The sequence below is a fragment of the Mesoplodon densirostris genome, chromosome 5 (assembly GCF_025265405.1).
Source record: "Mesoplodon densirostris isolate mMesDen1 chromosome 5, mMesDen1 primary haplotype, whole genome shotgun sequence".
Classification (NCBI taxonomy): Eukaryota; Metazoa; Chordata; class Mammalia; order Artiodactyla; family Ziphiidae; genus Mesoplodon; species Mesoplodon densirostris.
Window position 1 is genome coordinate 23,213,094 of NC_082665.1, and position 26,345 is coordinate 23,239,438.

The 26,345-nt window shown below is 33.1% G+C and overlaps 1 protein-coding gene across 1 annotated transcript in view; it reads right to left on the bottom strand.

The window, feature by feature from the left end:
- Positions 1-26,345, bottom strand: part of NCAM2 (neural cell adhesion molecule 2) — a 225,875-nt gene that overhangs the window by 171,843 nt on the left and 27,687 nt on the right. The window contains 1 exon segment of the mRNA XM_060098789.1: positions 2,430-2,547. Within this exon segment, the coding sequence (XP_059954772.1) occupies positions 2,430-2,547 (118 nt within the window).

Here is a 26,345-nt window from a genome sequence, read left to right on the forward strand (position 1 = left end):
CACATTAAATTGCATCCTTACAAGAATACTGCTTCAGTAATGAAGCCAAGTTAATCTTAGACTGCAGCTTGTTCTGTATCCACCTAAAACAGGCTAAAAGCAACCTCCAGAAGATCAAACTTTCTCCATGTAACTTAACTCCATTCAAAGCTAAAGTAAAAGAACATGAAAATATCCAACACCTCAAAACATAAAATTCTCCATGTCTGAAACCCAGTAAAAAATTGACAGGATAGTAAATAGGTAGGAAAATATGACCTATAACAAGGAAAAAAAGTCAATCAATAAAAAACATCCAGAAATGATACAGATGATAGAATTAGTAGACAAGACCATTAAAATAGCTATTAAAATATATTCTATATGTTAAAGGAATTAAAATACGGGTGGGCATGGTAAGAGAGAAATGGAAGACGAAAAAAGGCCTCCATCAAACTTATAGACATAAAAAAATAGAATGAAGAAAAATACTCTAGTGGGATTAAAATCAGATTAGACATTACAAGTGAGTTCATTCCAAGCAACTCAAGGTTGTTTTAGCATTTGAAAATCAATGGCATTCACCAATTTAAAGGGCTAACAATAAAAATCTATATGGTATTCTCAATGGAAGTAGAAGAAACATTTGAATGGAAATGAAGAAAGTGATATTAAGAGTTTCTGCATTTACTCCCACTTTGGTTTTCATGTCACCAAGCGTTCCTGGTTCTCTTTGTGAAAGTTTCTTATTTTTCCTCAATGTTTGGTCTTCAACTACCTTCTTTACTGGTTTCACTCATACCTCTTGGAAATATTATCTCTATGCAATGGGTAGTGTCTGGATTTTTCTCTCTGCACTGCTGCCCTAATACATTTTGGAATTTTTTTCACAAAGATAACACGTCTATATCTACAGATAAATATGTCACAATGAAAACTTCCCTCTGATACCAATTTTACCTCTGTTAAGAACACTATCACATACTCCCATTCTCGCATTATATATTATATATCCAGCTACTAGAATAATTATTATTTTATTCCATCCAAATGATGAGGCTAATGCCATATGAAAAAATGGAGGTGCAAAATCATGATTTTAAATTATTCAATTATATTAGTCTCTGAATCTGACTTATTCTAAGCTGTATGATAATTATATTTCTACTTACATATGAGAATTTTAAGCAAATGTTAAACTTTAAGAAAATAGTCTAAACTGAAAGTCAGTCTCTCCGGAAAGATAAAATGATGAGGATAAAACTCTAGATCAATATTTGTTCATTGTAATGAATGATCCAGGAGCTTTTGCTTGCTGTGATTAGAGCTAATATTGGCTGTTTAGGATACACACTAGAAACCAGAAGTCTCTGAGATACATGATAATTATCTGGGGTGAATGTGTTAATGCTTGATGTGTAATCCCTTTAAAAATACCAACCGTGTGTCAGAAAGGAATTATTGTCTGCAAAGAACTTCTAAAAACCCCTGTCTGAAGAAATATCTTGTTTATTGCTACCTGCTATGTTAAAGCAATAAAGGTTTGAAACTTGAAGATAATATCAGTAAATGTTCAGAAAGTAATAAAAAATAGTTTTGAATTTCAATTATTCTCCTTAAAATATTTTTTTAAAACCTAATCCTTATTATGGACACTTTTGCCAATTTGAATATAAATTTCTAATTGTTTTCTTGTGACTATTCTTATAGTATATGAATTATGACGTATAGAAGTGATTCTATAAATGTTTAGAGATTTGTTTGAGTAGTAACCTCAATTAATAACTAATACATATTTAAAAACTGTCCATTTTTAAACTTTAATTGTCTCACTTTTAACAGTGTGAGACACAACCTAAAAGAGTGGAATATTTTGATTTCTGTTTGATGTTAATAGAAATCAAATAACGTTTAAAAATTCAAAAAAAATATAAAAGTGAACTGTAAAACAATAGATTTAGAATAGAGAATTTATTCATTTGAACATTTTGTTACATAACATTAGATTTATTGAAATTTAACTCTACATAACTAGCTTTTTCTGTAATAATATGGTACGCAAATATAATATACAATTATATTTAATAAAATATAATTTTGTACACATACAACAGTGGTGACATCCATACTAGAATTCCCACTTGTGGGTACTCTCTAGTAGGAACAATAAAATGGCTGAATTTGTCACAGGGCTCGTGGCCCATTTTGGCCAGAAACATGCCTTTTAGATAAAATGACCAGGGCTAAAAGCACAGCCTTTGACTTGTGTTAAATCATTCTGTTGCTCTCTTTAGCAAGTTAATTTAACCAACTTAACTGAAAACGAAAATCATTTTCAAATGAAATTCATAAACAATGTTTCCATTCTGGACAGAATGATAAGACTGTAAATATTTTTCCAGAAGCCTGACTATGGACACAAGCCAAAGGGATGTGGGTGCATAACCTACCTGTACCAGGAAATGGTGGGCTCAGGAGAGCCAGAGGCTCTGCAGGAAAATGTCATCTCCTCTCCTCTCTCTGCTGTGGCATTAAAGGATTTCTGATGCACTGTGATTGCTGGCGGCACTGAAAAACAGACAAATGTAGATTAAATAGAGATGAAAAACATTTTACCAACACCACTGGAACATTCTTACTGTTGTTAATTTTCTTTTAAAGATAAGCTTTACAACTTCTGTACTTATATCAAGAGGACTGTCTTGGTTGCATAGTGAAATGACTAAAATCACTGATCTGTCTTCTAATGTACAATAATTAGATAATTCACTGTAATGCAGTTTTACTATTTTTAATCTATTAAACTAGACTAAAAATAAACTAGACACTTTATCAAATATATATATATATATTTACATATATATATATATATATTTACATATACACACACTTTTTTTTTTTTTTTTTTGCGGTACGCGGGGTTCTCACTGTTGTGGCCTCTCCCTTTGCGGAGCACAGATTCCGGACGTGCAGGCTCAACAGCCATGGCTCACAGTCCCAGCCGCTCTGCGGCATGTGGGCTCTTCCCGGACCGGGGCAAGAACCCATGTCCCCTGCACTGGCAGGCGGACTCTCAACCACTGCGCCACCTGGGAAGCCCTACACACACTTTTATGAACTATTTCTTACAGAAAGACAGACAATACCACCCTGACTTACATAAATACTGAGATCTACTTGGAGCATAAATGGATTTCTTATTTGGGTTCTCATCAGTGTATGTACTTCTATAAGCAAGCATTCACTGCTTCAAGACAGGGCTTTCAAATTAAGTGTCAAACCATAATGTTCTTTCCGATTAAATACACTTAATTTCTTCAAACAACTATAGAATATTTTATGAAGAGAAACTGCTTTATCCATAGAGAGTATGAATAGATTTTCATGAACAATTCAATTTTAAAATTAAGCTCCCCCAATTTCTAACTAATTACATTGCAAAAACTGTATATGTTGCACATTTTGAACACATTGAAACTGTTACTGAAATGCACTGTTTGCAATAAACGAATCAATGACATCCATAACAGAAGCTAAAATTTCAAAGTAAAGCATAAATTTGTATTTAATGTACATTTTTAATGATTTTTCAATTGAATATGATGAAATGATATTCCTAAAATTAATTATTTAATACATTTGATTTTACATATCCTAAACAACATGACCAGACAGGCACTTAGAAATGTGATTTTAATTAAATATCTCTACGATAGCATTCAGGTCAACACTGATGTTGCATTATCACAATTGATGGTGGGGATAGGAACTGATATGTTTCTTAGTAATTAAGCACAATTAATCAAGTTTCTGCCTTTATAAATTTAGACACAAGGTGCATGACATGTCATGCTATCTGTAAAGTAACATAATAATTACTAGTATTACAATAGAATGGACTTTTCTTTTCAGATGTTAACTCTGCATTTTAAGTCACTGAAATTTGACTATAGTATTCTATAGCATTCATGTAGATAGAATCATTTTCAAATGGAGAGCCATATGTTCCAGTTCTTGTCCTATTACTGTTACTAACCTAAACAAGTTATTTATTCTTTATCATAATTTTCTTATCTATAAAGTGAACTGTATTTGTTGGATGATCTCTAAGAATTAACAAATCTTAATCTCTGTGTTTTATGATATATTAACTCTGCTAATGACATATGTGTTCTTACTTGTAGTGTAGATTAGTAGAAAAATATTAATATTACATGTTTAGATACTTTGAGGTACTTTGAAGAGTAATTCTAGAACTATTCTGAAGAAAAATAGTATCAAAATCTGCAGAGGTTTTCACTAGTTCAGATGTCAAGATGTTCAGGCAGTTTGTTAGCTACTGTTTAGACTGTACAGCATTTTTACATATATTACCTTATTGCTTCTGAACTCACTGTTGAGTTCGATTAGATAATTTTAAAAGAGGTAACAATTATATTTCATCTGATTATATTTTTCTCACAAGACCAGCACCTACGCTATTTTATCTTTTTAAAAATACTTTTGGCATTTGACTATATCTGAAATGTCCAGTTTTAATAACTTTACCAAGATTTATGTTCTGTACCCGTTAAGTAGTCAATCTTTTGTAAGTTTCTGTTTTTATATTTTAGCTTCAAGAAACATGGGGATGTGTAGAGAAGTAGCTCCATTACTTACTTACATGGAAGCTTTAGTTCACCTTCAAGTTATAATTCTCCTCACTGGCTGCTTATGCACCAAAGACATCACTAACTTGACATCTTAATCCCCCTTCATTAACAGTGGAATCCAGCTAGTCTATGTGTCTTCTGTGTCTTGCAGTCTTTTTCTCCACCCACTTTCCTTCAAATGTTTTTTGGAAGATAAAGAATACTGTATTAACCATGAAATACTTGTATGGTTCTGATTAACAAATACCAATAATTTCTACAAATTTATTCAGGCTAGGGATAACAAACTCCACTCTACCATTGTCAGAAAAGCAACTCTTTTCTAATTTATTGATTATTCAGACCTTTCCTAAATGTATATCATCAAATATATTCACATGTAGATCCTTTAACTGGCAGAGGACTGCTAATCTTAAGACTCAGCTTTTTCATAATTACCTTTTCTTGTTTTTACTTTTAAGGCTGCATGACACTTAGACATTCACATAAGAGAGGACTTGGGGAAGATAGCAGAGTAGGAAGTACCAGGCATCTGTCTCCACACCTACACAGCAACTGCACTGTCACAATCTGTCTAATGTAACTATCTTGAAACTGTGGAGTCTATTGAATGTTTGCCACTTCCAGGCAAAGACATGGAAGATAAACTGTTGTTAATACTGGTCAGTTTCAGCTGTTAGTACACTGGCATCTACCTATCCCCCTCCCCATCTGAGGCAGGAAGCTGTGCACATGTTCCTAGTGTAGGTTGCACAAAGAAAGCCAGCATAGGCAAAAAGGACTTTGTCATTCAGATATCAAGGATCTGTGCACTGATCACTGGCTGATGCTTTTGATCACAGAGGTGCAGATGAAGAGGTAGTGGCCATTGTTGTTATAACTCCCACAATTGTGAGATCTGGGGATTTAATTAACTCTCATTCTTTTAGTCCCCCCTTCATTTTTCTCTTTTTACCATTTTGGGAGCCAGACATTAAAGACTAGGACATTCAAAAACAACTGCATATAATGGACATATTAGAAAGTGACCATGCATGTCCAGGGAAAGGTGTAGGCTTAGAAAATACCTGAGGATACCTTAAATTTACATCTCAGGCTGACATTTGGCATAGAGACAGCCTTCAATAATAATAATAATAACCAGTAACAGGAAACCCTGGATTGAGAAAGAATCTGATTTCCATAGGAAGCACTTATTATGTTCAAATATTCAGTGTTCAGAAAAAAAAAATCACAAGGCATACAAAGAAATAGGAAAGTATGGCCCATTCAAAAGAAAAATTAAATCAATAGAAAATTTGAAAAAGACCTGAGGGAAGATATGCTTGATGAAGGCTTTCAAACAACTGTCTAAAAGATACTCAAAGAACTCAAGAAAGAAGTGGAAAAACTCAAGGAAACAATATATGAAGAAAATGGAAATACCTATAAAGATATAGAAAACCTAAAAAAAAGCCAGAAAGAAATTCTGAATCTTACAATTACAATCACCGAAATGAAAAATTCATTAGAGGGATTCACATGCAAATCTGAGTAAGCAGAAGAAAGAATCAGTGAATACGAAATAAGGCAATGAAAATTCTTGAATCTGAGAAACAGAAAAACAAAAGATTGAAGAAAAGTGAATACAACCTAAAAGACCAGTGGGACATAATCATGTAGACCAACAGTCACACAGTGGGAGTCCCAGAAGGGAAGAGAGAGAAAGGGACAGAGTGAATATTTGAAGAAATAATGGCTGAAAAGTTTAGCTATGAATATAAACATCCAAGAAGTTCAATAAATTACAACTAAGATGAATTCAAAGAGTACCAGGCCAAGACACATTATAATGAAATTTTCAAAAGGCAAACGCAAAGAGAAAATCTTGGAAAGCAGCAAGAGAAGAGTGACTCATCACATACAAGGGATCCTCAGTAATTATCAGCAGATTTTGCATCAAAATCTTTGGAGGACAGATGGCAGTGGGTAGATATATTCAAAGTGCTAAAAGGAAAAAAAGAAAAAACTGTCAACCAAGAAACCTATATCCTGGAAAACTGTCTTTCAACAGTGAGGGAGAAATTAAGATATTTCAGATAAGTAAAAGCTGGAGGAGTTTGTTACCACTAGACCTGTCCTGCAAGAAATGCTCAAGGGAGTCCTACAAGATGAAATAAAAGGACACTAGAGAGTAATTCAAAGCCATATAAAGAAATAAAGAGCTCAATAAATGTAAATACATGGGCAATAAAAAAGCTGGTACTACTGTAACAACAGTTTGTAACTGCATTTTTTTTCTACACGATTTGAGACTAATTTATATTTAAAAAAATACTTGTATGATTTTAACTATGTCTTATAATTCCAGATTTTGTTTTCTACATAATTTAAGAGACTAATGCAATTTAAAGAATTGTCAGTTCATGTTTTGAGACACAAAATGCATAAAGATGTAATTTTGTGATATCAACAACCAAAAGGAATGGAGTTAAGCTTTAAAGGAGCAGAGTTTTTTTTTTTTTTTTTTTTTTTGAAGTTAAGCTAGTATAAATTTAAATTAGAATATTATAACTTTAGGACATTATATGCAATACCACCAATAACCACAAAGAAAATAAGTACAGAATATACACAAAAAAAAAGAAAAAAGAATTTTAAAGTTTCACTACAAAAAATTGACTAAACCAAAAGAAGATAGTAATGTAGGAGATGAAGAGACAAAAAAATCTATAAGACATTTAGAAAACAAACAGCAAAATGACAGAAGGAAGTCCTTCCTTATCAATAATTACTTTAAATGGAAATAGATTAAACTTTTCAATAAACAAACAGAGGTTGGGCCTCCCTGGTGGCGCAGTGGTTAAGAGTCCGCCTGCCGATGCAGGGGATACGGGTTCGTGCCCCGGTCTGGGAGGATCCCACATGCCGCGGAGCGGCTGGGCCCGTGAGCCATGGCCGCTGGGCCTGCGCATCCGGAGCCTGTGCTCCGCAACGGGAGAGGCCACAACAGTGAGAGGCCCGCATACCGCAAAAAGAAAAAAAAAACAAAAAACAGAGGTTGGCACAATGCCTAAAAACACATGAAAAAATTATGTCCTATCTATAAGAAATTCACTGTCAATAATGAAGACACAAATAGATTGAAAGTGAAAAGATAAAGATATAATAACTAAAAAAGAGAAGGGGTGACTATACGAATAGACAAAATAGATGTTGAATCAAAAAGTTTATGAGGAAACAAATATTGTATATTAAAAAATGTTTCAATATAGCAAGAAAATATAACAATTGTAAATATTTATGCTCCTAACAGTAGGACATCAAAATACATGAAGCAAAAACGGACATAATTGAAGGAAGAAATAGTCCTACAATAATAGTTGGGGACTTCAACAATTCAGCCTCGATAATGCATTGAATGACCAGACAGAAGATAAGCAAGAAAATAGAGGACTTATACAACACAATACACCAACTAGTTCTCACATATATACAGCATACTCTATCCAAAAAAAGAGAGTAACCACATTTTCTCAAGAGCATGTAGGACATTCCCCAGGAAAGCCCATATGTTATGTCAAGAATTAATCTTAACATAAAGAACCAGAATAAAAGAATAAACACAACCCAAGCTAGCAGAAGAAAATTAATAATAAATATTAGAACAAAAAATTTTAAATTGATAATAGAAAATAATAGACAAAATTAATGAAACCATAAGTTGCTTTATTAAAAAGATCAACAGAATTGACAAAAATTTAGCTAGATGGACTAAGATTTAAAAAGATAAAACTCAAATTATTAAAATCAGAAATGAAACATTAACAATTCCAAAGGAATAAAAAAGGATTATAAGAGGACACTATACAAAAATTAACTCAGAAAGAATCAGACCTACAAACTATAAAACTCTTAGGAAAAAATATAAGGCAAGAGCTTCATGACATTGGATTTCACAATGTTTTCTTCAATATGATACCAAAGGTGTAGGCAACAACAACAAGAAGAGTAAAAAGGCAACATGAAGAATGGGGGAAATATTTAAAAATTGTATATCTGATAAAGGATTAACATCCAGAATAGATAATGAACTCCTAAAATTCAGCAACAACAAAAAAAATACATAACCCAATTCAAAAATGAGCAAGAGGAATTAAATAGACATTTATCCAAAGCAGATGCATAAATGGCAGATAAGCACATGAAAAGATCCTCAACAGCACCCTTAGGGAACTGCCGATCAAAGCTACAGTGAAATACCACCTCATATCTAATAGGAAGGCTACTATTAAAAAATAAAATACAATAGCAAGTGTTAGTGAGGACGTGGAGAAATTGGAACTTTTTGCATTATTGGTAAAATGGAAAATGGAAAACAGTCTGGTGGTTTCTCAAAAAATTAAAAATACAATTGCCATGTGATCCAGCCATTTCACTTATGGGTATATACTCAAAAGGATTTTGAGCAAGGCCTCAAAGAGATATTTGCTCATCCATGTTCATGGCAACATTATTCATAATATTTAAAAAGTGGAAGCAATACAAATACCCATATATTAATAAATGGATAAGCAAAATCTTGTATATGAATAAAATGGAATACTATTCAGCCTCGAAAAAGAAAAGAAAATTTTAACTATTTGTTGTAGTATATCTACAACATGAATGAACCTTGAGGACATTATGCTAAGTGAAATAAATCAGTCACATAAAGACAAATACTCTATGATTCCACTTATTGTGCACTTAGAGTCTTCAAAAACACAGGTACAGGGAGTGGAATGGTGGTTGCTAGAGGCTGGAGGGAGAGGTGAATGGGAGTTACTGTTAAATGATTATTTAGTTTTGCAAGATGAAAAGAGTTATGAAGATGGATGGTAGTGACTGGTGCACTACATTACAAGTGTATATAATACCACCTAACTGTACATTTAAAAAATGGTCAAACTGGTTGATTTTATGTTATGTGTATTTTACCACAAAAATTGAAGTAATGTAAAAGGAAAATAACATAAGATATCTCAGGCCCAGGCCAAGAAACTAGATGGACCAGGTTAACACCAAAGTACCTTGTAGCTTTAACATTCTATAGTGTTATTCTCAGTGTATATGGGAAATAATTTAGTTTCTTGCCTCAGGTCTTTCCATGCCTTCATCAGCATATGGTTCTTTCCATTGCATATAAACAATGAACAGAGGTAAAGGTGAAACAACTAGGAAACCACATTTGCAAAGCTGATTCATATTATTCAAGGATGCTAGAAAATTCCAATTTTTTCTGTTTAATTCTAAGACTCCTCCTTTGATAAGAAAGCAAGTATCTTCATTTTGCAACTTAACTCTTCAGCAATTTTTCATACACCAATTGCTTATAATATCATGTAGTAAAAAAGAATGGTGTTTTAATATGACATAGACACTCCTTATTCAATAAGATTTAAATAATGTAAAATGCATTTCCATCATGATTTTGATGTTGTTACTTTCCAATGGTCATATCAGGCATCAACAATGTCAAATATTCAGGTTTTTTTTAACTTTATTTGTTTTATTTTTTTTGTTTGCTTTGCTCTTCACTACTGTCTCATAGACTATTATATCACCTATCCTTTCTTAATTTTCATTAATATTGGTTCTGATTACTTGCATTAATCTTCCACTTCATATTTATGAAGTTGGTCAATTTAAATTGCTATTTAATAGAACCAAGTTTTTTTTGGAACTCAAAACACATACAAAATATCAAATGATTAACATAAAACAACTAACTAATTATAAAATTTCACTTTGAAAGAAAATCTAGCTCATTTATCAATGCGTATAGCTGGTTCTATTCATATAAATGTAGTCAGTGGTTTCCAATCTTGAGTGTCAGCATACTTAGTATTACTGCCTTGTTACAGAATCAAGCAATATATATATATGTATATATATATACATATATATATATATATATGTATATATATATATTTGTGGTACACGGGGCTCTCACTGTTGTGGCCTCTCGTGTTGCAGAGCACAGGCTCCGGAAGCACAGGCTCAGCGGCCGTGGCTCACGGGCCCAGCCACTCCGCGACATGTGGGATCTTCCTGGACTGGGGCATGAACCCGTGTCCCCTGAATTGGCAGGCGGATTCTCAACCACTGCACCACCAGGAAAGCCCCAAACAATATTTTTAATGTACTTGGTTTAGAATTAATAACTAATTGGCAGGTGTTTTCCACATATTTGCTCCTAATTTTTGAATACAGTAAATCAGTAACAATTAAAATTATCTGATGAGCACTGAGTTTTAAAATCAAACCTATCTGAGGAATGCAGTAAGAGTTCTGTTTGATCTATCATATTAAAAGATAGTGAGGGGGCTTCCCTGGTGGCACAGTGGTTGAGAGTCTGCCTGCCGATGCAGAGGACGTGGGTTCGTGTCCCTGTCTGGGAGGATCCCACATGCCACGGAGCAGCTGGGCCCATGAGCCACGGCCACTGAGCCTGCGTGTCCGGAGCCTGTACTCTGCAACGGGAGAGGCCACAGCAGTGAGAGGCCTGTGTACCACAAAAAAAAAAAAAAAAAAAAAAATAGATAGTGAGGATCAAATTGACCTATTATGTTGCCTTTAAAAAACATTCAAGTGAAAAGTTTCCATTACCATCTTAAATTCCATTCTTAGTGAACCGTAATATGAAAGCCTGAGAAACGGTGGCAAATAAATATTACCTTCAGTGGACAAGTACAAAAGACTGAGAAAATGTTAACTGAAGATTTGGTACATTATCATCATTACGCTTTTCTGTATTTTTTTTTCAAGTTTTAGCCAAATAAATCTGATTTTTATGTTCTTTTAATATGACTTTTAAAATAGATCATATTCATGTGTTCAAAAATACAATAAAATAAAAAGATACATGCAGAATTCTTGACCTAAACCCTTTCCTCATTAACCACTTTATTAATTACTTATATTTCTTTATGCAAATATTAACACACATTTTTGTTTCTTTTTTCCTTTTACAAACTATACCATTTTCTGCACCATGTTTTTATTCTCAAGTTAATGATACATGTAAGGGATATATTCATGTCACTACATAAAGAATTTCTTCACACTAGTTCAAATTGCACAGTCTTCTACCCTGTGGATGAATTATTGGTCACCTGTATGTATGACCAAAGAGCTACCTATTACAATCTTTATCTTCTGCAATCAATGCTGCAACTAATTATCCCAAAGTTAAATTGATTTGTCAAGAAGTAAATTGATATATAATTCTGACTAAAGACTAAATTAGATGTTCCAAATTACCCTTGGTGGTAATTATGCAATATTCCAGTTCAACAATGGATTATTTTTATTACCAAAAAATATAAATGAGGAAATAAGAAAATAAAACAATAAAAACTGAAATGAATAATTTTCATATAATTTAAGAAATTTAATTTATAGCTGAATGTCTACAAACAATATAACCCAAAAATAAAATCTTATTAAGGAAAAGTCACGTGTAAAATTGCAGTTGAAAGCATGGACAACATTACTTTCATTTTCTTTTGTTTCCACCATAAGAGGTAATAATTAAATAAAAGGCTAACATTAATATGGAAGATCCATCAGCTCAAAACAAATCCAAAGATTATAGACATCTTGATGAAAAATTTCACCATTAAAGTTGGCCATTTTTGTCCTTTTTCAGTGTACATTTTATGATTAACAATATTTTATAGGAGAGGTCCTCAAAGGATGTTTCAAGGACACCTGAGATCCCCAACAACCAATTAGAGAATCTACGAGGCCCTGTCTCTTCCAACATGTGTCTATGTGATAATATATTTTCTCCTGCAAATATAAGTTATTTGATTATGCTAATGGAGGAAAAGTTCAATAATCTCTTTATCTAAAATATTCCTTTCCACACATTGAAAAATATGTCACAAAAGTTTGCAACTGGAAATATGAGAATCCACCTGTCTTCTGTTCAAGCACACATTAGAGAAACTCACAAAAATGTAAAAATACAAGAAGCTACTCTTTCACTATTTTTCAAAATGTAGTTATTTTTTGTAAATACATTATTTAGATTAGCATGATTATTTTGACAAATAAGAAATTAACTTTTTTAATTTAAATGAATTAAATATCTTAAAAAGTCTCAGTTTCCATGTACAATATAATATGATATATATATCTATATATCTATATAGATAAAAATAGAAATGATCCACATAAACAAAACTTTTGGGGATTGTCAATAATTTTACAGGTGTAAAAGAGTTCTTAAGACAAAATTTTGTGATCATCTGGGGAACAAAATGAGGTGGAATGCAATTTAGTAATTTAATTAGCATTTAAAGAGAAGTCATATAAAACTGCCAAGAAAAAATAAATTTAAAATAAAAGCCACACTATATGCTTAAGATTAATCTAAATGGATAAAATTTCAGAACATATTCCTAGAGAATTAATAATGATCATGTTTGAGAAATTCTGGAGAAAAATATCTGTTGGGAAGTGTGAGTTCAAGGGTTTCAGGACTGATCAAGAAAAAAGACACAACAAGGTGGTAGCAGTACACAATGGGATTTATTTGGGTGGCACTTGGACGGGTTGCATGAGAGGATAAGTTATCCACAGCAGGAGACCTTCCAGAGACTGTGTGTGTGTGTGTGTGTGTGTGTGTGTTTCAGGACACCACCCATGTCCCTAAAGGGGAGGAGAGCAAGGAAATTCCTCAGAGAAAGTGGAACTTGAGTAGTGAGCTTATGTGTCTATGTGATGTCACTCATCAGCATAGCATGGTGTCTTTCAGCTGGAAAGCTCCAGAGCGCAGCAGTAACTTGGGATCCTGCATAGGTCCAGAGTTAGTTTTATCTATGGCTAGCAGAAGGTGGGTACATTTTTGAAGGGTGTGCAAAGCAAATTGATTCTAAATGGTTAAAATATGCTTATTTGGGGCTATATTTAAAACCACTGGATTTTTTATATAAAATACACAAAATCTTGAATTTGGTGCTAGTGAGGTTTTTGAACTAATGGCCCCAGCCTGCTCTGAAGAAGAAAACAACAAGAGCACCAATATAAAGGACCCTTCTTTGGCTCATTTATGTAACAATAATGAAAGTAATGTTGAATGAGGGTGGAGATGTTGGAGAGAAAGGGTTATCTTTCTATTGAAAACTTGTCAGTTTACTATAATATCTGAGCAGATACCAGAATAAATCATCAAATGATTATATAGCTCATAATTTTGGGAAGTTACTATTACATTTTTTAAAAGACCTACATAATTATGTTTTGTAAGCTCAACATAATTTTCATCTCTGATAGCAGAAAGGAAGAAGAGTTGAAGCCTCTTTTATTTTTTCCCCTATGAGTCTTTTAATTTTTCCTCAATTAAGTTAGAAATATTTGATGTTAAATATATTACTGTCAAAAGTCAATAAGTAGCCTGAACTTATTCCTAAAATGTGAGCTAGATATTCTGAGTAACACTGGAGTGATAGAGTAGCAATCAAAAATGAGCTGCTGTACACCATTCCTGTTAATGTCTTTAATAATTCTTTAGAGTTAAGAAATGAGGAAAAAAAAAACCGATCTCATGCATGTCAATAAGATTAAAAATAATATTACAGAATTCCAGTTCTGGGTAAATTGGAGAAACTCCTCTACATTTGTCTCTATCACTCAATTTGTCTGTAACACTTAGACAAAATGCATGGATAATCTGTTTGAGGATTCTGAAATATAAATGGTAGCAAGCATATTGCTAATAGAAAAATATCAGAATTTGAAATAGTAGGAGACTATCAGAGAACCTTTTTTTTTTTTTTTTCTTCAGAATTCCTGGACTGAACTGAAGGCAGTCCAAAACTCAGAAGTGGGAATCAGCATGGCCTGAGAGAGGTCCAAGAGAAGCCTTCGAGTTCAGGTTCAATAAGCAGGAAAGAGGTCTCCTGGTAGCGACAATGACAGCAGGGAGGGAGCTTGTAAGTGTCTGTTTGAGACAGGGCCACCTTCCTCCTTAATCAGAAGAGTTATGGTCCCAAGATGGCAAAGCAAATATATCTACTGCTTTTATCTCTCTCTTTCCTCTGGCTAACTGACCCTGAATGAGGGCACATTGGTGGTAGAGAGGGGATAAATAAACCCCAGTTTTCTGATTATAGGACTGAAAAATGAAGACTCAGAAATAGGTAAGTAGGTGAGAGTTAAAAGAGTAGGAAGAGGTTGGAAAAGGAATCACATCAAGTTATTTATGAAATCTTGAGCTCAGCCCTGAGCTATCAATGTGTGGGTGTAATCTTAAACAGCACAAAGACGTTGAGAACTGAACTAAGAGACATCCTACCCCACAGGTCCTGGAATGACCATTGGTTCATATGTGAGACAGATCTGAAAATTAGTGCAAAATTTTTGAAAATGAAACTGATTTTGAATCCACAAACCACAGAAGGCTGGTCACAGTAAGTGGTCTGAATTTAAATCAATTGATTGCCTGTGAAAATAAAAATATCAACATTCTCCAAAGAACTGAAATAAACCCCAGAATCTCATGATATTCAAAATCCAGGATATAATCTAAAAAATGTTGGCCTATGAAGAACTAGGAAAATCTCATGTTAGTATTAAATGCCAATGACACTGAAACATGCTTTATTATCTAAAAACTACTTTAACTATTTTAAACATTTTCCAAAGGGTAAGGGTGAACCACCTCAGAATAAATGGAAAGACAGTTCCCTTAAAGACACACAGTATATTAAAAATAAATGAATAAATATTAGAACCAAATTTATAGTAACAAAGATATTCTTGGGTGTGATAAATGGGTATGACAGAGGGAAGAGTTTCTGAACTTGATGAATTACCAATAAAAATTGTCCAATCTTCAAAACAGAAGGAGAAAATATTAAAGAACACAAAAAACAAAAAACAAAAATACCACAGAGCTTCAGGAACCTGTGAGACAACACCAAAATGTCATCAAATCTAAGAAGGAAAGGAGAAATAAACATCATAGAAAATGTATGTATCTACATTTGTATATGTATACCTATGTATATGTATCTATAGAACTAATGTCTGAAAACTTCCCAAATTGGCAAAAGATTTTGAAAACACAGATTCAAAACCAGCTGTAGCCTTGAAACCCAAACAGATAAGTCCAAAGACGTTCATGCTGCAGGCATGTCATAATCAAACTGCTAAAAACTAAAGATATACAAACACAAAAGTGTGTTATTTATAGTATAACAATAATTCAAATAACTGTGGATTTCTTATCAGAAACAAACAGACGCCAAAAGAAGGTGAAACAATATTTTTAAAGTGTCAAAAAAGACAGATCTGTCAAAATAAAGTTCTGTGTTCAGCAAAGATATCTTTCACAAATGAAGGTAAAGACATTATAGTTCTCAGATAAAGGATGAGTAATACAATGTCTGCCAGTAAACCTGATCTGAAACAATTGCTAAAGGGACCTCTTCAGACAAAAGAGAAATTCATACAAAGAGAAATTCTATCAAAGGAAATATCAGACTTCAGGGATGAAGAAAGAGCAGGAGAAATGTTAAATATCTAGGCAAATATAATAGACTGTTCTCCACTTGAGTTGTTTAAAATACAATTAATGATTGAAATAAAAACGCTTAACATTGCCTATGAGGTATTCACTAAATTCGGATGTAATATAGAAGACTACTAAGACATAAAGAAGAGAGGAGTATGAGGATCTATATGGTGCTACAATTTTTACAATCCAATTATAGTGGTAAAACTTTAGCTCTAAGTTAAAGAGGCACAGCATATTCACAATAGCAGGCACAATCACAAAAAAAACAGAAAAATGTATAGACAGAAACATAATAGATAAAATAAAATAGAACACTAAAAATATTCACAAAGCCCAGGAGAAGGCAGAGAAGGGGAAATAGAAGGATAGAAAACAGAAAGAATAAACTGAAAACAAATCAAAACAAAAATTGCAGATCTAAGATAAATGTAAATGGTCTAATCTCATGAATTAAAAAATATATACTATCAGAATGAATAAAGTAATTAACTCAACTGTATGTTCTCTATATGAAGCTACTTAAAATATAATAATATAGGTAGAATAAAAGTAAAAGAACGGACAAATATATATCGTTCAAACACCAAGCCAAAGAAAGTTGGAGTAGTTATGTTAATATCAAACAAAGTAGATTTCAGAGCAAATAAAATCACATGATATAAAGGGGAATACTTCATAATGATAAAAGAGCCAATCTTCCAAAGGAAGAAAAAGGACAATCTTTACATGTGCATTCATCTCACAAAAAAGTATATGAAGCAAAAATTGACAGAATGGAAACAAGAATTAGATGAATTCACAATCACTCTTTGTGACTTCCAATCTAAGAAACTAGAAAAAGAAGAGCACAATAAATCCATATAAAAAAGAAGGAAAAAAGAATACTACAAATAAAAACAGATATCAGTAAAATAAAAAAAAAAACAGAAAACAAACAAGGGAGAATTCAAAGAAACCAATGAAGATTCTTTCAAAGATCAATACAATTAATAAACCTCTAGCAAGACTCACCAGAATAAAAGGAGAGATAACACAGATTGCTAATATCAGGAATTGAAGGTATTTCACTACAGATGCAACATACAGTAAAATAATTTTAAAAAAGGAATAATACAGACAAGGCTATGTACACAAATTCAACAATGCTGAAGAAATGGAATGTTTCCTTGAAAATCACAAACTAGTGAAATTAACTCAGGATGAAATAGGTAACTCAAATAGTTCTTTAACTACTAAAAGAATGTAATATGTGGTTAAAATCCTTCAAAAAATCTATAGAAGCAGATTGTTTATCCTCTGAACTTTATCAAAAAGTTAAAGAAATAATACAATTTCTACACAATCTCTTTAAAAAAACATGAGGAGGGAATATTTCTTGACTCATTTTATGAGGCCAGCACTATAAGGATAATTTAACCAAAGATAGTACAGGAAAAGAAAACTACACAAACTAATATTCATTTAGGTAAGCACAAATGTATTCAATGAAATTTTAGAAAACAAAATTCTGCAATACACATACAAAAAAATACATCACCGCCAAACTGGCAGTGATGTATTGGAAAATATGTACATATGTAAAGTATGTACAACATGTCAGTTGTAAAACTGGCATGATACTGAAAAATAAATTAATATAATTCAACATATTAACAGTCTAAAGAAGAAAAAATATTCAATAATATGAATCGATGCTGAAAAAACATTTCACAAAATTCAACATCCATTCAAGATAAAAACCCTTCACAAGCCATGAATGGAAAAGACTTCTTTATCCTGATAAAAGATATTTTGCCAACAATTTCCAGCTAACAGGCAACATTCAGGTAAAAGAATGAATATTTTTTTTTCTAAAATTAGGAACAAATAAGGAAGTCCTCACTCAACCCTCCTATTTAACATCATACTGGAAGGCAAATGCAGTCCTAAGTAAGAAATAAAAATAAAAAAACATACAATTGGAAAAGAATAAATAACTTTTATACAATTTGCAGATGCACTATTGTTTTCATTGAAAATCCAAGAATCTACAAAAATATTCCTAGAACTAAAAAATGTATGCAGTACAGTCATAGAATATAAGAAAAATACAGAAAAAAATCATATTTCAATATACATATTTGCAAGAAACAACTGAAACCAATTCTTTTTTTAAATAACATATCAATAGTTCCAAAAATATAATGCTTAGATACTAATCAAACAAAACTCATGTATGGGATCTGAATGCTGAAAACTACAAAAAGTCAAATGAAGAAGCAAAAGAACAAAATACATTAATAAATGGAGAGACATACCTTGTTCATGCATTTGTAGAATCAACAAAAAAAAGTATAAACTTTTCCAAAACTGATATCGACTCTATAAAATTCTAATGAAAATCTCAGCAGTATATTGTTTTGTAGACAGACATGTTCTAAAGTTTAAATGGAAGGCAAATAAACTAGATTTTGCAAAACATTTTTTGTAGAAGAAGAGCAAAGTCATACAAATCATACTACTTGATTTTAAGGTATATGTAAGCTTACAGTAATTAGGGCAGTATGATAACGGTACAGGGATAGACACATAGATTAGTGGAATGGAAGAGTCCAGAAATAGATGCCTATAATCCAACTATGTTTTAAAAGTTTTATTTTACAAAGTGCAAAGGCAATTCAATGGAGAAAGGATAGTCTTCTAACAATGGCTTTTAAACAATTGGATATCCATATGCAAATAAGTGAATTGAAGCACAGAACTCACTTCTTATATAAACATGAGCCCCAATCATATATTAACACATATATGTGGAATCTAGAAAAAATAGTACAGATTAACCAATTTGCAGGGCAGGAATAGAGACAAAGACACAGAGAACGGACATGTGGACACAGGGAGGGGGGAATGGGGGGACGAAGTGGGAGACTGGGATTGACATATATACACTACCATGTGTACAACAGATATCTAGTGGGAACATGCTACATAGCACAGGGAGCTCAGTTCAGTGCTCTGTGGTGACCTACATGGGTGGGATGTGGGGGAGAGGTGCCAGAGGGAGGGGATATATGTATACATATAGCTGATTCAGTTCGTTGTACAGCAGAAACTAACATAACATTGTAAATCAACTATACCCCAATTAAAAAAAATAATAATAATGCATGAGACACGAGTCCTGCTAAGTTTTCTACAAAGTGGCCCATTATATGCATGTGAGGAAGATAAGAAACTACCACTCTGGAAGACAAAAAAAACAAACAAAAGGCTAATCTTAATTATTGAACTGTCCCGTATTGGTCTGAAGTTTTTTTAGAGTGGATCGTGGAGTCAACATTTAGGGAGATTATCAGTCTCACTGGCTGACTGTGTTTTATTAAAATCATTGAAACATAAAAAAATGAACCCCAAATAGATCAAAGACCTAAATTTAAAACATAAAAGTATAAAAAGTTTAGAAGAAACTTGAGGAAAAAGTCTTTGTAACTTGGGGTTAGGTGTAGCCGTCTTAGACATGATACCAAAAGAATGGTCCATAAAAGAAGAAGATTAATAATTGGACTTCAAAATTAAATTTTTTCTTGCTTTCTGAATGACACTAAGAGAATGAAAAGATAAGCCACAGTGTAGGGAAAAAGAACCTACAAATCACAAATCTGAGCAAGGAATTGTATTTAAATATATAAAATAATCTAAATTCAACAGTAAGAAAATGTGCAAAAAACGAACAGAAACATCACTAAACAGGCTGCTTGGAAGGGAAAAATGCATTTGTAGAATTTATAAAGGACTCTTGAACTATAATAGTGAAAAAATCCAATTAGAACATGGGAAGGATATGAAGAGACATTTCACTCAAGAGGATATATAAATGAGAAATAAGCACATGAAAAGATGCAGGAAACGTGCAAAGAAGCAGGAAACATGAGACATGATGAGAGAGGAAAAAATAGTCAACCAAAACTGACCCAGAAATGATATAATTGATAGAATTAGACAAAAACATCAAATTATTATAACTGCATTCCATATGTTCAAGAATTTACAGAAAAACTGATCATGACAGAGATTTAGAAGATAATTAAAAAATAAATTTGTACATATTAAAACTAGTGTCTGAAATCAAACATACATGAGATAGGACTAACAGTAGATTAAACATTGCAGAAGAAAATATTAATGAGCTTGAACATATAGCAAAAGAAATTATCCCAAAAGTAATACAGAAAAAAAAAAAAAAACCTAAAAGAAAACCCAAGAAACCCAAAATAAAAAAAAAAAAAAACAGAACATCTGGGAACTGTGGAATAAGTTCAAGTGGCCTCAAATATGTGAAATTGGAGTCTCACAGGAGTGTGGGACAAAAACCAATATATGAAGAACTAATGACCAAAACATTTCCAAATTTGGTAAAAAGTATAACTCGAGTTTGTCAAGAAAACCCAAGTACAAGAATGAAGAAAATTACACCAAGGTATATTGTATCCAAATTGCTTAAAACAAGTTATAAAGAGCATTCAAGAATCTGTAAGGACCAAGTGGGTGGTACACTTTATGTACAGAGCACAAAATAAGAATGAGAACAAACTTTTCATCTGAAATCACTCAGGTCAAAAATAATGGCTCAGAATTTTTAACTTACTGAAATTTAAAATATTGTTAATTTAGGGCCTCCCTGGTGGTGCAGTGGTTGAGAAGTCCGCCTGCCGATGCAGGGGATACGGGTTCGTGCCCCGGTCTGGGAGGATCCCATATGCCGCGGAGCGGCTGGGCCCGTGAGCCATGGCCGCTGGGCCTGCGCGTCCGGAGCCTGTGCTCCGCAGTGGGAGAGGCCACAACAGTGAGAGGCCCGCATACCGCAAAAAGAAAAAAATAAAAAAATAAAAAATAAAAAAAAATAAAATACTGTTAATTTAGAATTCTATAGCCAGCAAACATTCATTTCAAATATGAAGGTGAAATAAACATTTTCTTAGACATTCGATAGGTGAACTTAATCATCCCCAGCAGACCTTCACTGTAAGAAATGCTAAAAGAAGTCATTCAGGCATTTGGGAGCAGACACCAGTTGGAAATCTTGATACACATAAAGAAATAAAGTGCCGTGGAAATGGTAACTATGTAGGTAGATGTAAAAGCCTTGCTTTATTTATTAATTAAGCCATGTTAAGAGTTAACTGATGATTTAAAGCAGAAACCAACAACAGCAACAACAAGAAACATATAGTATGAAGATATGGTAGGCAGAATAATGCCCCTTCCTCTGAAAAGATGTCAGTGCCCTAAGCTTAGCCATCTATGAATACATTAAGTTACAGGGCAAAGGGGCTTTGCAGATATAATTAAGATCCTAGACGTTGAAATGGAAGTGTATCCTGTATTATTCAATCAATGAGCCCTAAAAAAATGAGAACTCCAGCTGGAAGAATAAGTCAGGAGATGCAGCAGAAGGGAAGTCAGAAATATTACAGGTCTGAGAAGGATTTAAGGCACTGTTTTTGACACTGGAGGAAGAACCCAGGGGGAGGCCTCTGAAAGCTAAGCACAGCCCCTCCAGGTGATAGACAGCAAGGAAAGAGAACTTCCATCCCACAGTGGAAAGAGGGTGAATTTTGCCAACAATCTAAATGATATTTAGAAGAGCTTCTTCCCCAGAGCCTGCAGCAAGGAACACAATCTTTCCACCACCTTGATTTTATAAAAAAATGCAAAACTAATTATAGTATTATTATATATTTTAATACCCTGAGCAGATCCCAGCTGAGCCTACTTGGATTTCTGACTTACAGAAACTGGAAAATAATAAAGTTGCATTGCTTCAAGCAACTGAATTTGTAGTAATTTGTTACCACAGAAATAGAAAACTAATACATGATTTGATATAAAAGAAATCTGATGACAACAGCACAAGGGCTAGAAGAGGGTATTATTATTCAATGTGTGAAATAGTATCATATCACTTGAAAAATGACTGTGAAAATCAGCTGCTAAAATAACAGAAAAATAAACTATAATTAATGAGCCAAAATAGAAAATTAATGATGGATTAAAAATACTCTGAAATCTAAATAAGGCAGAAATAGAAGAAAAAGGGAACAAAAAACAGATAAGAAAAATAGAAGAATAGCAAGACTTAAATCCAACTAAATCAATAAGATATTTAATATAAATTGTGTAAATATTCCAATACAAAGGCAGGGACTGTTAGAAGTAATACAAAAAAGAAGTAGACCCAACTATATACTGTCCTTGAGAAACAATTAGGTTAAGGTTAAGATTAAAAGGAAGGAAAAATATATGCCATGGAAATGCTAATTAAAAGAAAGGTGGTTAGTTTTACTGATATCAAAGTAGGTTTCAGAGCAAAGAATATTACCAAGTTTAAACAGGATCACTTCTTATTAAAAAAGAAGTCAATTCATCAAGAGGATATAATTCTAAACTTCTATGAATATAATAGCAGAGCTTCCAAACTCATGAAGCAGAAACTGCTATAATTACAAGGAAAAATAGACAAATCTATATACTTTCATTAGAGAGTAAACAGCCCCCTCTTAATAACTTATTGAGCAAGTAGACAAGAAGTTAAAAAAGGATAGAAAAAAACTAGATCAACATTATCAATTGACCCTAACTACTGATGGTTACCAAAACTCCAACCAAGCCAGCAGATTACACTTTCTGTTCTACTGTACAGGAAATACATTTGAAACCATCTAAATCAAAAAAGTGTCTTTTCGATATCATTAGAACCAAATTAGAAATTATGACAGAAGAGTATTTGAAAAATCCCCATGTTTAATATTTGGAAACTAAATAACACAATTCTAAACAACCTATAGGACAAATAATAAAAGGGAAATTACAAATGTTTTGAACTGAATGGCAAAGTGTACACAACATGTTGAAAGTTGTGGAAGGAAATTAAAGCAATACATACAGCAGATTCTTGAGCAACAAATGTATTCATTAGAAGAGAAGAAAGGATTCAAATCAGTGCCTTGAGGTTTAAATTAAAAAAAAATCATAAAAAGATCAAGTTAAACCACAGATAAAATAAAACAATAAAGATCAGACTGGAAATTGATAAAATATAAACAAGTAAAATAAAAAAAAATAATCAATGAAACTAAATCTGTTTCTTTGAGAGACCAATATAACTGATAAAACTCTGGCCACACTGATCAGAAAATAGGGAATAAAGGACAGTGAGAGTGTGGCCGCCCAAAAGAGCAAGAGAACCATTCATGACTTTTGTTTTTCAAAATGGGTGGCACTAAAGGGTAACTTAGGAAGCAATATCAGTATTTTATTCACACCACAAGTTACTTATGACCTGTATCTCTTGCCTTTATTATTTATTTGCATCATATCCTATGACTTTTGTAAAAGTATAAGTATCCAGAGCATGTCTCTCCAAAGTAATTTAGACATTAATTGTACTGAAGGTCAACCATTTCCACAGTGTCAGGTGGTAGGTTGGTAGTAACTTTTAGTTACTGTTTGATTCCATGGAATTTTAAACATTTTCATTATTACAGTATCTCCTGGCCCTCTACAGATTTCTTGAAGTTTTGTTGCTGTTGTTGTTATTGTTGTTCAGATAGTGTTGTTATTATTTTACAAATGACAGGATTCACTTCTGTATTTATTGACCAAATGTTAGAGAAAAAATAGAAAAGAACAATTCCTACATGACCAAGAGGTGCCATTCAGAAGATAGGCGAGTTCAGAGTAGCGTTCTGATTCAAACAATGAGAAAATTCTGCCTTCTCTTTTAATTGGGGATTAAAATTAATATGTTGTAAAATAAATAAATACTTCTCTATAGGCTTTCAAATATGACATTGTTCCACTTTAAGTGCACTCAGGAAATTCTGGGCAGAAGAGAAATAAAGATAGAAGAAAAGGTAAGAAGCTATATTAACTCTTCACATCAATTAATTATTGGTGCTGAGGAGAAGACAAAGACGTGCCTAGATCTTTGTTGGTTATCTATCAATCTACCTAATTTTCTATTATCTGAAAATTCTAAAATAATGATTGGATAAGTATTAAGGAGAAAAAAATATATTTTTTCTTTCCTTGTATTCCCAGACTGCTAATCTTTGAAATTAAGTGGGATTATTAGGAAGAAAAATGTTTTATCAAATTAGAAAATATTCTGGGTTTGATAAATGCTTACTTTTTGACCTTTTGGTGAATTATATATTATATAATATTGTTATAAATTACCAATCCTCTCATAACTTGCAGTCATTGAACTGACTTAAAATATCTCCTCTCTGGGCTTCCCTGGTGATGCAGTGGTTGAGAGTCCGCCTGCTGATGCAGGGGACGCCGGTTCGTGCCCCAGTCCGGGAAGATCCCACATGCCGCGGAGCAGCTGGGCCAGTGAGCCGTGGCTGCTGAGCCTGTGTGTCCGGAGCCTGTGCTCCACAATGGGAGAAAAAAACCTCTCTGCGTGTTTGAGTCAATTATATTACTGATATACAAGAGGTTGGTTTACTGTCTTTTATGTTTGTATATATGTTTTACATTATATAACACTGTATAAAAGTTAAAGAGAAAAATTCTGACTTTTCATTTTTAGTAAAAGGAAAAGTATTTTCTCCTAATTTTCTTAACTTTAAGAACTGGCTAGAAATAGGTAGGAATATAAAATACACTGCCTGAGGGAATAGAGGTATACATTCAGATACCTACTTGCACAGATATCTCTGGCCATTGTCATTAACTGTTGATTTTAATGTTCGAAGGAAAACTAAAGACACAATTGCTTTAAAATTATACTTCTAAGTGTTTTTCATCTATTCTCAATTGTCCCTGTTCCCATTATCCCAAGTCTGAACCAGCAGTTAGTGGATCATTCTTCACAAATTTACAAAAGATTCAGAAAATAATGAATCATTACACTTTAAAAGAACATTTTCAAAAATAACACTCTATTGGCTATATTTTTTAATTTAAAAGTTACTTCCAGGTCTTTTCATCATTTTTTGAGTAGTTTGGGAGATCATTTTATTTAACTAAGGGCTAGGAATCTGATGGAGGGTGGGCATGGGTAAAAGCAAGAGAAGTAATTTTGATCCTCTTTTTAAAAATTTACCCATGATTTGTGTATAAGTGTGTGTGTGTGTGTAAAAAGAGTTCAGAAATGTATAGAAAAGATGGCCAGCAAATTCAGCAAGTTAATAAAAATGTAATAAGGTATCATAATAAGATCAAGGTAGCCACTGGGAAGTTAATGAAAAGGAAGGTTTTAGGCATTTGGAAAACTTACCTAAGATCCAGTAAAGAGCAGGTATGAACAAATATAAATGTGTTGAAAAATATTGGTAAAATACCAGTAGTACATCAATGTTTGGTAGATGAGGAAGTCAGTGATTAGAAGTAGAATATTGAAGTCATGGGGCAAGATTTCTCTCAAATTATCAACCAGACCTACCTGTAAATTAACCCACATTCTCACTCATTTTTGATTCATTTCCTCCAGGCTCAGCATGAAATATATCCTCTTTATGTTCAAGGTATATTTTCCTTACAAACGTCCTAACACTCCTGTCACTTCCTCTGGTCCTCATTCAACTTTTTTTTTTTTTTTTTGCGGTATGCTGGCCTCTCACTGATGTGGCCTCTCCTGTTACGGATCACAGGCTCTGGACGCACAGGCCCAGCAGCCATGGCTCATGGGCCCAGCCACTCCACGGTATGTGGGATCCTCCCATACCAGAGCACAAACCCATGCCCCCTGCATCGGCAGGTGGACTCTCAACCACTGCGTCACCAGGGAAGCCCCTCATTCAACTTTTTAATGTTTCCTATTTAATAGCTGGTTCCAACAAGCTGAGGTAATAGGTACTGTACCTTCAATATTTTCTTATTCAGTGAATGTACATGTACATTTATTCTTTAAGTCATTGCAGTCTGAATGTTACCCAGGCCATGTAAATGACATTGTTCACCATAATGTCTCTTGTAAACTCATAATTGCCAAATTCACCAGATATATTTCAATTCACTACTTATTGATCACTTTTGCTTGCATTTACTACTTTGGAAGCCTAGAACCCACATTAGAAGTCTTGAAATTAAGTCTTTATTGCTCTTGCCTCTGTGACACACTTGTAAACACAACAGCTTTGTTACAAACACTATCTGATTATATACCTTCCTCTTCATTT